The sequence below is a fragment of the Mandrillus leucophaeus genome, unplaced genomic scaffold (assembly GCF_000951045.1).
Source record: "Mandrillus leucophaeus isolate KB7577 unplaced genomic scaffold, Mleu.le_1.0 Scaffold9, whole genome shotgun sequence".
Lineage (NCBI taxonomy): Eukaryota > Metazoa > Chordata > Mammalia > Primates > Cercopithecidae > Mandrillus > Mandrillus leucophaeus.
This window is the reverse complement of record NW_012109807.1, coordinates 274,271-288,126: the sequence shown is the minus strand read 5'-3', so window position 1 is coordinate 288,126 and position 13,856 is coordinate 274,271. Positions and strand designations below refer to the sequence as shown.

At 47.0% G+C, this 13,856-nt stretch overlaps 1 protein-coding gene across 6 annotated transcripts in view; it reads right to left on the bottom strand.

Annotated features, from left to right (window-relative positions):
- FHL2 (four and a half LIM domains 2) overlaps positions 1-13,856 on the bottom strand; it is a 77,229-nt gene that overhangs the window by 8,953 nt on the left and 54,420 nt on the right. For all 6 annotated transcript variants that reach the window (XM_011969557.1, XM_011969558.1, XM_011969552.1 and 3 more), the window contains one exon: positions 3,883-4,057. In XM_011969557.1, the coding sequence (XP_011824947.1) occupies positions 3,883-4,057 (175 nt within the window). The remainder of the gene's footprint in view (positions 1-3,882; positions 4,058-13,856) is intronic.

Sequence of the window (13,856 nt, the reverse complement as noted above, 5' to 3'; positions counted from 1 at the left end):
GACATTCTTGGCGAGTTCTGAAATAAGTCTTATCAGATCAACACCAGTTCGAGGGCAACTCTACGTGCAGGGAATGCACGGGGCACCTGGAGCCTCAGGGAGGTGGCGCGTGCACATCTCAGGCAAGGTGACAGCCTTGGCCGCAGGCCTGCGTGGTCATATGCAGCAACGCCGGCAGGTGGCAGGGGCGTTCCTTCTCCGCACTGAATCGCACACTCTGAACCAAGTCTCCCGCAGACCGAAGCGCAGTCTTGAGGAAGGGATGTCTTAATCGGATTCAAATAGTCAAATTAGGCTGGCTGCGGTGCCTCAGCCCTGTAATCCCAGCACTTTGGGAGGCTAAGGCGGGAGATCTCTTGAGCCCAGGAGTTGGCGACCAGCCTGGGCAACATAGGGAGTCTCTGTCTCTACCAAAAAGCATAAAAAAACAACAAATTAAGCTGGGTGTGGTGGTGTGTGCCTGAGGTCCCAGGTACGTAGGAGGCTGAGGTGGGAGGATCATTCGAGCCCGAGAGGTCAGGGCCATAGTGAGCAGTGATCGTACCACTGCTCTCCCACCTGAGCGAAAGAGCGAGATCTTGTCTCAAAAAAAAAAAAAAAAGGCAAATGAGGAGCCAGAAATTTGGTTGCAGGGTTGGAGACACTATCGCTACTGGAGTCTGCGCATGCGCAGAGGCTGTGGTGCATCTGTAAGCAATGTCTGCTAATAGGGGCTCGAGAGCTGGTAAACCCCAGCACTGGGGTTTCTGATGGTACTCCAGTTTCCTGTTTAGTCATCAGGACACTGACTTGTGTAGGGGTGTGGCGCTGGCGGGTTGAGTTTTTTCACTCATCCTCTAAATGTAAATTCACTGCAAAAGCTGTGTGCACTGACACTGTAACCCATATTCATCTTAAATGGGTTCGAACACTTTTAAAAATCAAACCCAGGCAGGCAAGTGCTTTCATTCAACCTTTTGTTGGTGGTGGTTTGTTTGTTTTGCATACACCAGGATTCTTCTAGACACCCTGCTTTTGGTGCCCAGTCCATTTCTTCTTGCGGAGGCACCTGTAAAATGGGGATGAAGCCATCCAACCCAGGGGACACTGAAGATTAAATGGAAATCGGTAAAGCAGCAGTGTCCAACCCCTCTGTGTGTGCTCAGGGGCCGGTAGCTGTGGCTGTGTTGTTATTATTACTGCACAGCATTTCTTACCACAGAGCCTGAATTCCAGCTTCCCTCATTCCTTAGTAGAAGAGACTGCTGGCCAGTTAATTCTCAGATATTCAGTATGGGTTACCCCTCACTGAACATTGGGCTTTTACTTCTTATCTGATCATGTTTTTCCTTTCTTTCCCTCCCCAGTAAACACCACAAGAAAGAGAAGGTGTGATGGTTAATTTTATGTGTCAGTGTGGCTGGGCTCTGGTACCCAGTTGTTTGGTCAAAAAAACAGGTTTATTTGTTGCCGTGAAGGCGTTTTTTAGATGTGATTAACGTCTAAGTCAGTAAGCTTCGAGTGCAGCACATTACCCACGTATCAGGGCCGGGCTTCATCTAATCAGTGGTAGGCCTTAGGAGCAAAGACTAAGGTTTCCCTAAGGGCAACTCATTCTTCTCAAGACTGCAATAGACACACCCTGGCTGAGTTTCCAGCCTGCTGCCCTATGGAATTCAAACGCTCCCATTTGGAACTGCAGTATCATCTCTTCCCTGAGCCTCCAGCCTGCTGGGCTGTTCTACAGATTCCAGACTTACCGCCTCCACAATCTCATGAGCCAATCCCTTGAAATAAATCCTTCTCTCTCTCTCTCTCTCTTTTTTCTCTCTCTCTCTCATCTTTCTCTCTCTCTCTCTCTGTCTCATCTTTCTCTCTCTCTCTCATCTTTCTCTCTCTCTCTCTCCCCCCATATATACGTATCTATGTGTATATATTTCTGCGATTGATTCTGTTTCTCTGGAGAACCTAACACACACAGAAAGTCAAGACAGGTGAAAAATTCAAAATCCGGGAAATATGCATACTTTTTATGTCATGGTTGGTGCTAACAGTTAAAGTCTTAAATAGCCCCTAGACTCCCCAGTGGAAGCTTCCTTGGGCCCTTGTTCAGGAAACTAGTAAGGGTTTAATTTGTTTTTCAATTCATGCTGTGGTTCTTACTGAGAGTGCTGTGTCTCTGCAGTGACTCCCTGTAGGGCAGGACGCAGGTCAGCCTGGCTTTCTACGGGCTTCGGTTCTCATTCGCAGTGTCACACAGCACTGGGGCCCGAGTTTCCAGCCTCTGCAGGACCCATGTGATCTTGGACGAGGCCTTCCTGCCTGGAGCTGCCTCATCTAAAGTCACCATGCAGCCCCGCCACCTGTCTTCCCTTACAACTGCCAACAGGGCTGGGGTTGTGTCAGCCTGGGCATTTTTCTTCCCTGTCATAGTGTGTCACAGTTGTTTTTAAGTTGTATTAACCAGAGAAATGTAGTCGCAGTAAGAAACCATCTTACTGAAGGTCAAATAACCTCCTTGCCTTTTTAAAAATGATGATTCCTTATCCTACATGTCTTTTTTTTTTTTTTTTTTTCTCCAAGATGGAGTCTCACTCTGTCACCCAGGTTGGAATGCAGTGGCACAATCTCAGCTCCCTGCAACCTCCTCCACCTCCCGGGTTCATGCAATTTTCCTGCCTCAGCCCCCCGAGTAGCTGGGACTACAGGCGCACATTGCCATGTCAGGCTAATTTTTGTATTTTTAGTAGAGATGGGATTTCACCATGCTGGCCTGGCTGGTCTCAAACTCCTGACCTCATGATCCCCCCTCCTTAGCCTTGCAAAGTGCTGGAATTACAGGGGTGAGCCACCACACCTGGCATCCTACATATCTTTTAAAACTATTTCCTATATGTCAGTCTCTTCAGTATTTCTTTATTATCAAAAACAAAGCAAACCAACATGATGAAACCCCATCTCTACTAAAAGTACAAAAATTAGCCGGGTGTGGTGGCGCACACCTGTAGTCTCAGCCACTTAGGAGGCTAAGGCAGAAGAATCTCTTGAACCTGGGAGGCAGAGGTTGCAGTGAGTCAAGATTGCACCACTGAACCGTGTTGGCCAGGCTGATCTCAAACTCCTGACCTCAAGTGATCCACCCACCTCAGCCTCCCAAAGTACTGGGATTACAGGCATGAGCCACGATGCCCAGCTTCTTTCTGTATTTTGAAATTCCATATCTTTTTGTCCCCTTTGCTTTTCAAAATAAAAGATTCTGCCCTCTCACATAAAAGACAAAACAAAAAACCAAATAACTCCCCCCGCCACACACACACACACCCCCCCCATGAGGGACACAGTCCTATCAACACACAAGGCACCTTTATTGCCGTCCTCGGCACCTGGCCCAGTTGCAGCTGTGCCCTTTTTGACTATCCACCTAGAACACCAACTCCACAAGGGCAGAGAACCAAGTGCACCTCGGCTCACACCCCATGGATGCTCGGCTTGAGCCCAGTGCCTGGCACGCAAGAGCACCATGCACACTTGGTGAAATAACTGAATGAGTACACATTCAGCAGGTAGAAGCGAAGAAAAGAGAAACCATCTATGGTGGTGGGAAAGTGGGGGCTGATGCAGGAGATGTATTTTTAAGGGGAATGCCCACCATTCACTTACTCTAACAATTTGACTGCATAACACTGCGCCATGTGCATAGCAAAAAGATCCCGTTACTGCCCATGATAGAACCCGTATGTGCCTGCTTTGTAAGCACTCTAAATACTCCTCTGTAATTCAAGGTAAAAATGGAAAGTCAACACGAGTGTCTGGAACCAAGTCAATGTGAACAGGGGGTCAGAGGAACGTGCACAAGGCCTGAAGCTAGACTGGCTCACGCATGAGAAAGGTGTGTCTCCTGACCTGGCATGATGGTCTTCTTGCATTCCTGGCACTTGGATGAGTACTCGTTGGAATAGCAGTCCGTACAGAGCAGCTGGTCCTCCTTGGCAGCAAAGGGCTTGTCCACCAGTGAGTTTCTGCACTGCGAGCAGTGGAAACAGGCTTCATGCCAGTGCCGGTCCTTGTAGGACAAGTCCTGTGAGGCCAGACCACACAAGACAGTCAGAGGCAGGATAGGAGGGCTTGGACCCCACAGCATTGGGGCCCCTTGTGAATCTGCAGGGCAAACAAGGAATGAAGGTCGGCCGAGGCACCCTGGCGCACCCACATTCATGCCCCAGGACCACCTAACTGCTGAAATCAATGAGGACTAGGCTGCTTTTCTCTTGCTGCATTTTGGAGCAACAGGTTAGACAGATGTGCATGTATGCACGTGTCTGTGTGTGAGAGATGCTTCTCGAAAACAAAGGGATTTCCCTTGTGTATTGCCTGCAAGAAAGAGAAACAGAAAACATGAACACCTATCAATTCGTCTCACACCACATCCGGTGACAGAGAAACAGACTGCCGGAGGTCCTTGCCTGAGGGAGCCCTGCCCAACCCAGATCACCGTGGTCACCGGTGTGGCAGAGAGGCTCTGGGTGTCGGGATGTTCACCAGAAGGAGGCCCAAGGACTGACGGGTGGGAAAGAGTCAGGACAGACTGCTTGTGTGGGTGCTACCTGTGTGGGTGGCAGTGAGCTGGGGGAGGAGGGAAATTTCAGGCAGAGAAAGGGCACAGACACAGAAGATCTGGGGACGGGGAGCACGTCAGATTGCAGGGACCACAGGCCGGGGGCGAGGTGGGAGGGCCCCCCGGCCTGGCTGGACCGGAACATATGGCTGCCTTTTTGCCATTTATGTCTGCGTAGAGATTCCGTTGATCCTGAAGGCAGTGGCGAGCTGCTTTTCAACAGGAGAGTGAAGTGCTCAGACTGGGGGACAGGTAAGGGTGTGGGAGTGGAAGGGGGTGAGGGTGAGAGAAGTGAGACAAAAACTGGGCACACATGGGAGAGGCCCCGAGAAGACAGATGCATGCTTTTGAGTAAAAGATGAGAGACAGAAAGGAGCCCTGCGGAAAACTCGACTCCACACTTGGCTTCATCTTGCCTGAGAAGTAAGAGAACCTTCCACATTTGCCTTTTAAAAATGACATACAGCAAGTTTAAAGTGCCAATAAAACATTAAAATAACAATCTATTTATGCCCAGCTTTATCTTAGAAAGAATATGTTTCTATTGCTGTCTTTGTGTTTCCAGCTCTGACCCCAAATCATCATCCATTTATTCATGAGGCAGAAACAGAATATTAGTCTCTGCACGGTTTCCTGGGCCAGCTTCCAGTTGGTAAGTATCCTGAACAGGGCGCAGGAGGGCTGTTCACGCGATGGCCCTGAAGAAGAGCCTGCCCACGATGTCTCTGTTACTGAAACCGAAGTCGAAGCTGGAGTTATGCTGAGTGTAGGATGTGAAAACATGGATCTTAGCCTTGATTAGAAAGTTCTAAAACACCAACTAACTCGGAACCAAAACTAGAACAAACAGATCTCTTTTGCTGAAGTATCTGTGTGTGTGTGTGTGTGTGTCTGTGTGTGTGTGTTCCTGGAACCTGGAACCAAACTAAAGTTATTTGATTTGGTGATCTCTTTGCGCATTTTGTTTCAGTTCAAGGAATTTTTAAAATGTGAACGCTGAGACACTTGGAAGACAGTCATGACTATGGCCTTTGTGAGGGGCGACCTCGTGTGCTATCCTTGTTGGAAGTTTACTTCCTAGAACATCTGGGAATAGGATTATTGCTGATGCAAGATGATAACGTGTGAAGGAGAGGTAGGGCACAGTGGCTCGCGCCTATAATCCCAGCTCTCTGGGAGGCAGAGGCGGGCGGATCACCTGAGGTCAGGAGTTCAAGACCAACCTGGCCAACATGGTGAAACCCTATCTCCACTAAAAATACAAAAATTAGCCGGGCATGGTGGTGTGTGCCTGTAGTCCCAGCTACTTGGGAAGCTGAGGCAGGAAAGTCGCTTGAACCTGGGAGGCGGAGATTGCACAGCCTGGGCGATAGAGGGAGACTCCGTCTCAAAAAAAAAAAAAAAAAAGGAATGAAGGTGAGATAAGCATAGAGTGCTCTCAAAGCGGGACTAAATGCCCTGGTTTCTGTGGGATTAGTTCTCACCTGAGCCCACCACCTCTGAGTATCGTGGGTCCCCTGGGGTAGGCACTGCCTCCCAGGGGGACTCCAGGGCAGCTTGCTTAAATGTCCAAGTCCTCTCCATCCTTGAGAACCCAAACTGGGTATACACTGGGAGTTGAGGGCAGAGGGCTGCCCTGTCTTTTGTATTTTTAGCTTAAAGTATTTTCAGAAATCTGAGGGGAAAATCACCTGTGTTTTATGGGTTATTTTGACAAATGAAATAGAGGACAAACTGCTTTGATTTGAGTTAATGTCTACACATGTGAACTCATGATAAACAGCAAAGCCCACAATCCACATGGACATCATCATCGTTCAGGAACAGGCATGTTCTCCATTCTTTCCACGCACACGCCCCAGCTTCAAAAAGACATCTGAAACACCAGTGATGACCGTCATTACCCCATCTGCGGGCTCCAGGCACGGCACAGCCCTGCAAGGTAAATGTTATTACTGAAGGTCAGAGAAGTTCCGTAATTTGCCCAGTCACATACCTGGCACGGAGCTAAGCCAAGCTTGGAGCTCAAGTCCTCCTGGTGCAAAAGTTATTTCCACTGAACCAGCCCAGGCAAAGTCCTGGTCAGGTCTGTGTTACTCTTTGCTTTCAAAGCAGATAGCCTTGAGGAGATATGTGTGTGTGTCCATTAAAAAAAATCCAGAAACGACCAAATTCTCGCAACTTTCTAGAACGTATTTTGTACCTAAATGAATGTGGCTCAGCATTGCCTTTGTTTAGACTTTGAATACAATCGAACAGACCATTAGAAGCCCTATCCACCCAAAACAGTAATCAGCCTAATTTAAGAAGAGAGAGATTTTATTCATGTTATCACTGTTAGAATGCTGATTGTGGAAGAAATGCATTAAGAATAAATTTTGTATGGGAAACAGCATGGCAGCTCCTCAAAATATTAAAAGTAGAATTACCATATGATTCAGCAGTTGTACTTTTGGATATATACCCAAAAGAATTGAAAGTAAGGTCTCAAAGACACATTTGTACGTCCACCTTCATTGAAGAATTATTCACCATAACTAAAAGGTGGGAGCAAGCCAGGCGTCTATCAACAGGTGAAGGGGTGAACAAAATGTGGTCTGTGCATACAATGGAATTTTATTCAGCCTTAGAAAGGAAAAGCATTCTGACTCATGCTGCAACATGGATGAATCTTGAGGACATGATGCTAAGTGAAATGACAAATCGGTCACAAAAGGACAAATACTGCGTGATCTCACACATGTGGGATACTTAGGGAAGTCACATTCATGGAGACAGAAAGTAGAAGAGTGGTTGCCAGGGGCTGGGATGAGAGGGGAATGGGAGTGAGAATGGGTCCTGTAACCCATTCATTCCTGAGGTTGCAATTTTTTGAATTTTTGCAATCAGACCTTGGCGATGATCTTGAGCAGTAGGATGTTTGTAACTCCCACATGCTTAGCGTTCCACTAATGGAATACTAGGCATAAATGGGTTTGATGGGGGCAGTATTTCAGATTTTCAAGAAGCAAAAGCTCTGGGGATTGGTTGCACAGCAATCTGAATGCACTTACTACTGAACAGTACACTTAACAGTGGTTAAGGTAAGTGTGATGTTCTGTGTATTTTGCCACAATTAAAAGAATAAAAAAGTAAGTTTTGGCTGGGCGAGGTGGCTCATGCCTGTAATCCCAGCACTTGGAGGCCGAGGTGGGTGGATCACCTGAGATCATGAGTTAGAGACCAGCCTGGCCAACATGGTGAAACCCCACCTCTACTAAACATACAAAAATTAGCCAGGCGTGGTGGTGCCTGTCTGTAATCCCAGATACTCAGGAGGCTGAGAGAGGAGAACCTTGAACCCGGGAGGTGGAGGGTGGAGGTTGCAGCAAGCCAAGATTGTGCCATTGCACTCCAGCCTTGGCAACAAGAGTGAAACTGTCCCAAAAAGAAAGAAAGTAAGTTTTGATTGTTATGTAGTAGGTGAAAAACACCTTTTCAGAAGTGACGTCTGTCCCCCTGTGCAGGCGAGCCACCTCTGAGAGGACTGCTTGTTTGGGGACAAGCTGCAGAATGTTTTCCATGACCCAGGACTCACTGTCTGGATGGGATGAGATACCCAGAGGAGCAGGCACTCGGGAGAGGGGAGGAGATCCCTGGCCTCCCTCTGGGAAGATGGTAACTACCACAGCCCTGCCCAGGGAGGAGGCATTGCACACAGAGGGGTGGCAAGTTATCAGTGACAAGAGAAGGAAAAGAAATACAATTTCTAGGAAATTTGCCTTTTGGGGCTGACCTTTAAGAAAAACTGAGGGAGAAATCTCCAAAGTCAACATGAGAGCGAAGCCACTAGATGTCACCACAGCCTGCACTCTGGTCATCGAGTCCCCAGATGGAGGAAAGAGCACATCAGCGTCCCTGGACAGATATGGAAAAGCTGGCTAAGACATGCACATGGACCCAAGGCACTGCAGAATTCCATTTTTCCTACAGTTAATATTTATGGCACTTTTAAAAATGCAATAGCTACGGTTTAAGACTGATCCGTTGACAGAGACATGTGACACCTGAAACTGTCCCTCTTAATGTGGATACTATCCACATGTTACTGGGCTAAGCATCCATGCAAGACTTGAGGACCTTCTGCAGGCGCAGCCTGTCCCCTGCGCCCTGCTCTATCAGATCCCACCTCGCAAGGTGCAGGCTGCATTCTCTCAGGACAACCTGGTGTGCTATACCCCCTAAGAACCATCTCGCCTTGGCTCCTGCCAGAAGCTGCCCTTTCCCTTCAGGCTGGTGTAGAGTGGTTGAGGCATGCAGAGATCCAGGTTTTGTCCTAAGAAACAGAAGACAGAGTGCCTTCCAGAAAGTGCCTTTTCCTGCCCAGGGCCGCATTATCTCGGCATCATTCCCTGGGGCCGTCTGCACTCAGCTCCCAGTGTTTCTCTCAGCCTACCTCTATGAATTGCACACATACGCATTCCTGAGTGAATATGCATGCAGCAGTTCCTAATTCTAAAACCTTCCACAGGAAACTCTTTTCCCTGAAGATAAATATTAACCTGTGCTCACGTTCTTAAGTTTTGTGATGTACAATAACTAAAAATACTCCATAAACAAGCTTGCATCACTGTTGTTGCTGGGTCCTCAGTGGGAACAGAACTGGCCCACCTCCCTGCTGCAGTACACGGCGATGGTCTTCCTGGGCCAGCAATACCTGAACGCTGGCTGCATGCAAGCAGGACGGGAGGGCATGGGGTCCCACAGTCCACATCTCTTGTACCACTGTGGGCCAAGCGTCCGCCCCTCTGGGATCCCAGGAGCCCGTGATTAAAGTGCTCGGTTATTTCACCCTAGGGGTTCAATTCAAGGGCCCAAATGCCAGACTGACTAAACTTAAATCCGGGCTCCGCCCTATGTCAGGTACATCACCATGGCCAAGTAATTGAACCTCTCTCACCAGATTTCTGACCTGTACAGCAGGAATAATAGACCCACTACTGGTTGTGACAAGCATGTATAACAGTTGCTGGTGTGTACTGCAGTTGCTCAATGGATGTTACTGTAAGTCATTATTTAGATCACAGCTATTAATGAGAAGAGTTGCCTCAATGTGTCACTTGCTGAACCTACATTTCCTTATGAAGACAGTCCTGTCAATGAGAATATCTGCCATCTTAAAGTTCCATGTTGGTAACTCTGCCACTCTCCTTTGGCAGGTGCTTTTTCATTTCTCAGCCCTTTTAAATCTGAAATTCTTTTTCTTAATTCTTCATACCTATTTTGAGCCATACAATAACTCTATGAAATAAAGTTTTATTCTTATAGATGAGCAGATTCAATGTAACGACACCAGTAAGTGTTTTCTCCAACATTCCCACTGCCCTTCCACCTGAAATGATCCAACAGAACTAAACTGTGCTCCTGGTTTTTTACCTGGCACATCAGCCCCTTTGCAAGTTGACCCCAATTCGCTTTCCAACCTGACCCTCTGGTCTGGTCCCCTCTTCCTCATCTCCATACCTTTGACCATGCTCTGTCCCTGGCCTTGGAATATCCTTTCCCTTCTCCCCAAAAGGCCAAATCCCACTTGGCTGCAAGTCCCAGCTGAAATCTCATCTGTTCTGCAAAGCTTCCTTGGCCAGGGCAATGCTGGCTTCAGGGAAACCATGTGCCATGCCGGCTACCTAGCTTGTATGTGTCTTTCCAAATCCTATTTGGAAACTCGTAGGTAACTAATTATGCCATGGGGTTTCCCTGTCACTCTCTGAATAGGGCGCATAGTTTGTGTTCTCTTTAGAAGTCTGAGTCAAGTTAATAAATTCACGTCACTGCTTCCTCCTGGACTCGCTTCTTAAGAAAGTTCACAGTAAGGAGGAAGTGAGGAAATACTTTATGGTAAGAGGAAGGTAACTCAATATTCCCAGGTTTGATTTTTTTTAGAGATCTTGACCAACATGGTATTCTCTGAGTCTCAGCAGGAGGGAAGATTTTAGCCACATGGTTCCCTAGAGCTTAGAGGTAGACTGGAAAATGCCACCAAAAGGCCTAGAAGCGAGACTGTCATTGATTAGACCCAGGTCCCTGAGCCTGTGCTTCCTACCGCACTCTGAATCTTTACCTGTGAAGACCTAGTGGCAAGTGACCCTTTTCTTTTCTTCTATCTGTTCTGCCTGTCTATCTATCATATATCTGTTTAGAGACAGGGGTCTTGCTATATTGCCCAGGCTGGTCTCAAACTCTTGGCCTTAAGTGATCCTCCTGCCTCAGCCTCCCAAAGTGCTGGGATTACAGGCGTGAGCCACCATGCCCAGCTCAAGTGACTCTTTCCAAACAGAAAAGCTCCAAAACCGATTTTTAGTTTCAGTTATTAGCACCATGCCAGTAGCTTGATTTTGCTATTTCCTTAGTACTCCATTGTGAACAGCAAACATGAGTGTAACAGAGATTGCACTTAGATGCTGAGAGGCAACAGGGTCAGAAATACAGACACCTTGACAGACTTGCTGAAGAACTTTAAGATGGAAATATCCGGTTTTAAATTCCCCTAGAGAGAAATTGAAAACAAAAAGAAAGAAAAAAAGAGTCTTTTATACTTCCCAGAAAAAAATACCAAGGCTAATCTTGTGCTCACAGAAATGTCATGCATTGCAGTAAAATGTTGATAAACATGTAAGATTAGGCCCGCATACTTCCTTTCTGGTTTTGTATTTTTCCATTTCAGAAACATTCCTAACATGGGCTGTGCCTGTTGCTTGGCTCCAAATGTGTCCTTTTTAAGACTTTAGCTGAGCTTTAGTGGCAAGTGGCCTGGAGGAAGCCCTGGACCCCGCAGCTCATGGACGGTCTGGGTGGCAGGGTCACCAGACTGAAATGGCTGGCTCTCATCCTCCCTCCTTCGCACCCCGTTCCACCAGGGCTGGGACCAGCCATTCTTCAGATCCATACGATTTCACTTCAGCAATGGATTCTCACATCATTCATGCTCAGCATTATGAAAAGATATTCTATGCTTGAGATCATCAGGTTTCCAACTGTACATTCTTTCAAATCCTTACAAATAAAGATGCAGAAAAATGGACAACAGCAGAAATGACAGCTCTGTGTTGGCACGTCACAGGTCTCCCTAGACGTCAACTCATTCAATTACCCCGACAGTCCCATGAGCTCGGAACCCCAGTTTATAGACATGGAAACGGAGACTTATAGGTGGCAGGACTTGTCCCCTTCGTGCAGCTCGTCAAAGGTGGAGCCAGGGAGATTCGGCTCCGGGGTCCGGCCTCGGTGCATGCGACGTCACTGTTGAGCTCTGTGCACCTCTGCTGCTATGTCTTGTGGCTGAACTTTTGGTTTCACACACTGACAGGTCCTTCTCATGGAATCCATCCAAACAGCTTTGCTCCTGATCCTAGGACCCTCCTTGATTAAATTACCTTCACAAACAGACTTTTCTCTTGTAGGAGGAAATCCAAATAAATACACGTTTTCATTGCTCGTTACAAACTCTGTGGACAAATTCTACATGGAAGAAGATCCAAAAAGGTAGTTTTCTCATTGAGAACTTAAAAACCACCCCAACAAATAAAAAAGCACCAGGTTGGCAGGCTGGACCCTGAGAATGTGACTGGAGTAGCTGCTCTTCCCCGAAAAGAGTCCAGAAAGACCAGCGGGGGAGTCCTGTGTCACACCAAGGACAGAAGGATGGATTTTTCAAACCTGACCTTACACCTTTCACTAGGCTTGGTCAGAAACCTTCCAAAATATACCAGAGGCATCTAGATTTAACCCGCATGTGTGAAAACCTTCGTCTCCTATTTCAGAGACAGGTTGCTTTCTGCCAAAATACCACTGAACTTTTCTGTCCATTACCAAACATTAACTGAGACTTTTACAGCATGATGGGTAAACCTCCGCCAATTTGATCATCACTTCAATGTTTCCTATTTAATTAACTACAAAAGCTGGAAAGAGTTTGTGAAACAACTTGAGCCTCACTTCTGCAATCATGACCATCTAAAGGGGGCCACGAGAAGAGTAGGGGCCTTTGACTGAAGGTCACTTGATAGAGGCCAGGTGGTCACCACCTCTTACTCACAGGGACTGACTACATCTGGCCCGAGAGTCGCGTAGACAGGGTCCTGTCCAAGGTTGCAGGTGGCAGGTGGCATCGCATGCTAGGTGAGGACCCTCCAGGTCTGGGCTCAAATTGTACCTCGGATTCTTCCTAATCCTGTTAACCCTGGGCAGGATCCTCATCCTCTCTAGGCTTCAGCGACTACTCCATAAAATGGAATGAAAAAAGTTCTTACTATAGGGTGTTAGGAGGAATTTAGATCATGCAGTGTAGGCATTTACAAGTGCCTGGAACAAGTCATCAGGTGACACACGGTGGTTTCAATGACTACCACTAAAAGCTAAACCCAGAATGCTAGTTTCTGATCTGCAGATCTTTTGTTCTTGTTTATTATTAATTTTTTCTCTTCGTAGCACCCTCTACGCACATAGGTGGGTGTGGTAACCCGTCCGATTTCATGGCATTGCTTGCAAACCCATGGAACATTCAAAATCTGGGTTAGGTGTGTCACCCAGGACTTAAAATCACCAACTTGTTAAATGCACAGTATTAGCAGCCATCTCTGGAACTCCAGCCTATTTTTTATTTTTATTTTTTTAAGATGGAGTCTCGCCCTGTCACCCAGGCTGGAGTGCAGTGGCACGATCTCGGCTTAAGGCAACCTCCGCCTAGCAGGTTCAAAATATTCTCCTGCCTCAGTCTCCCAAGTAGCTGGGATTACAGGTGCACACCAACACACCCAGCTTACTTTTGTATTTTTAGTAGAGCCGGGGTTTTGCCATGTTGGCCAAGCTGGTCTCCAGCTCCTGGCCTCAAGTGATCCACCTGCCTCGGCCTCCCAAAGTGCTGGAATTATAGGCATGGGCCACTGTGCTCAGCCCTATTTTTTCTTTAGTTTGTTGAATTTTTGAAGCCCAGAACATAGGTAGATCTCCCAAAAACTCTGTAATCAGTCTACAAAAATATTTTGTTAATATTAACAGGTATCCAAGAAAACATTCAGGAAGGGTGTAATGTCAGAGGATCATAACATTGTATTAGCACTGCCTAGTCTCCACTATTACACTGGCCATACAAATCAATAATCTTTACCCTTTGAGATCACAGCATTTTCCCAGAGTAACTTAATAGAAAAAAAGGTTACAATTCAGTGGCTACATAGAGAGGATGTTCAAACTATAGAACAGGCTCTGAAGTCTTGCCTGTCTC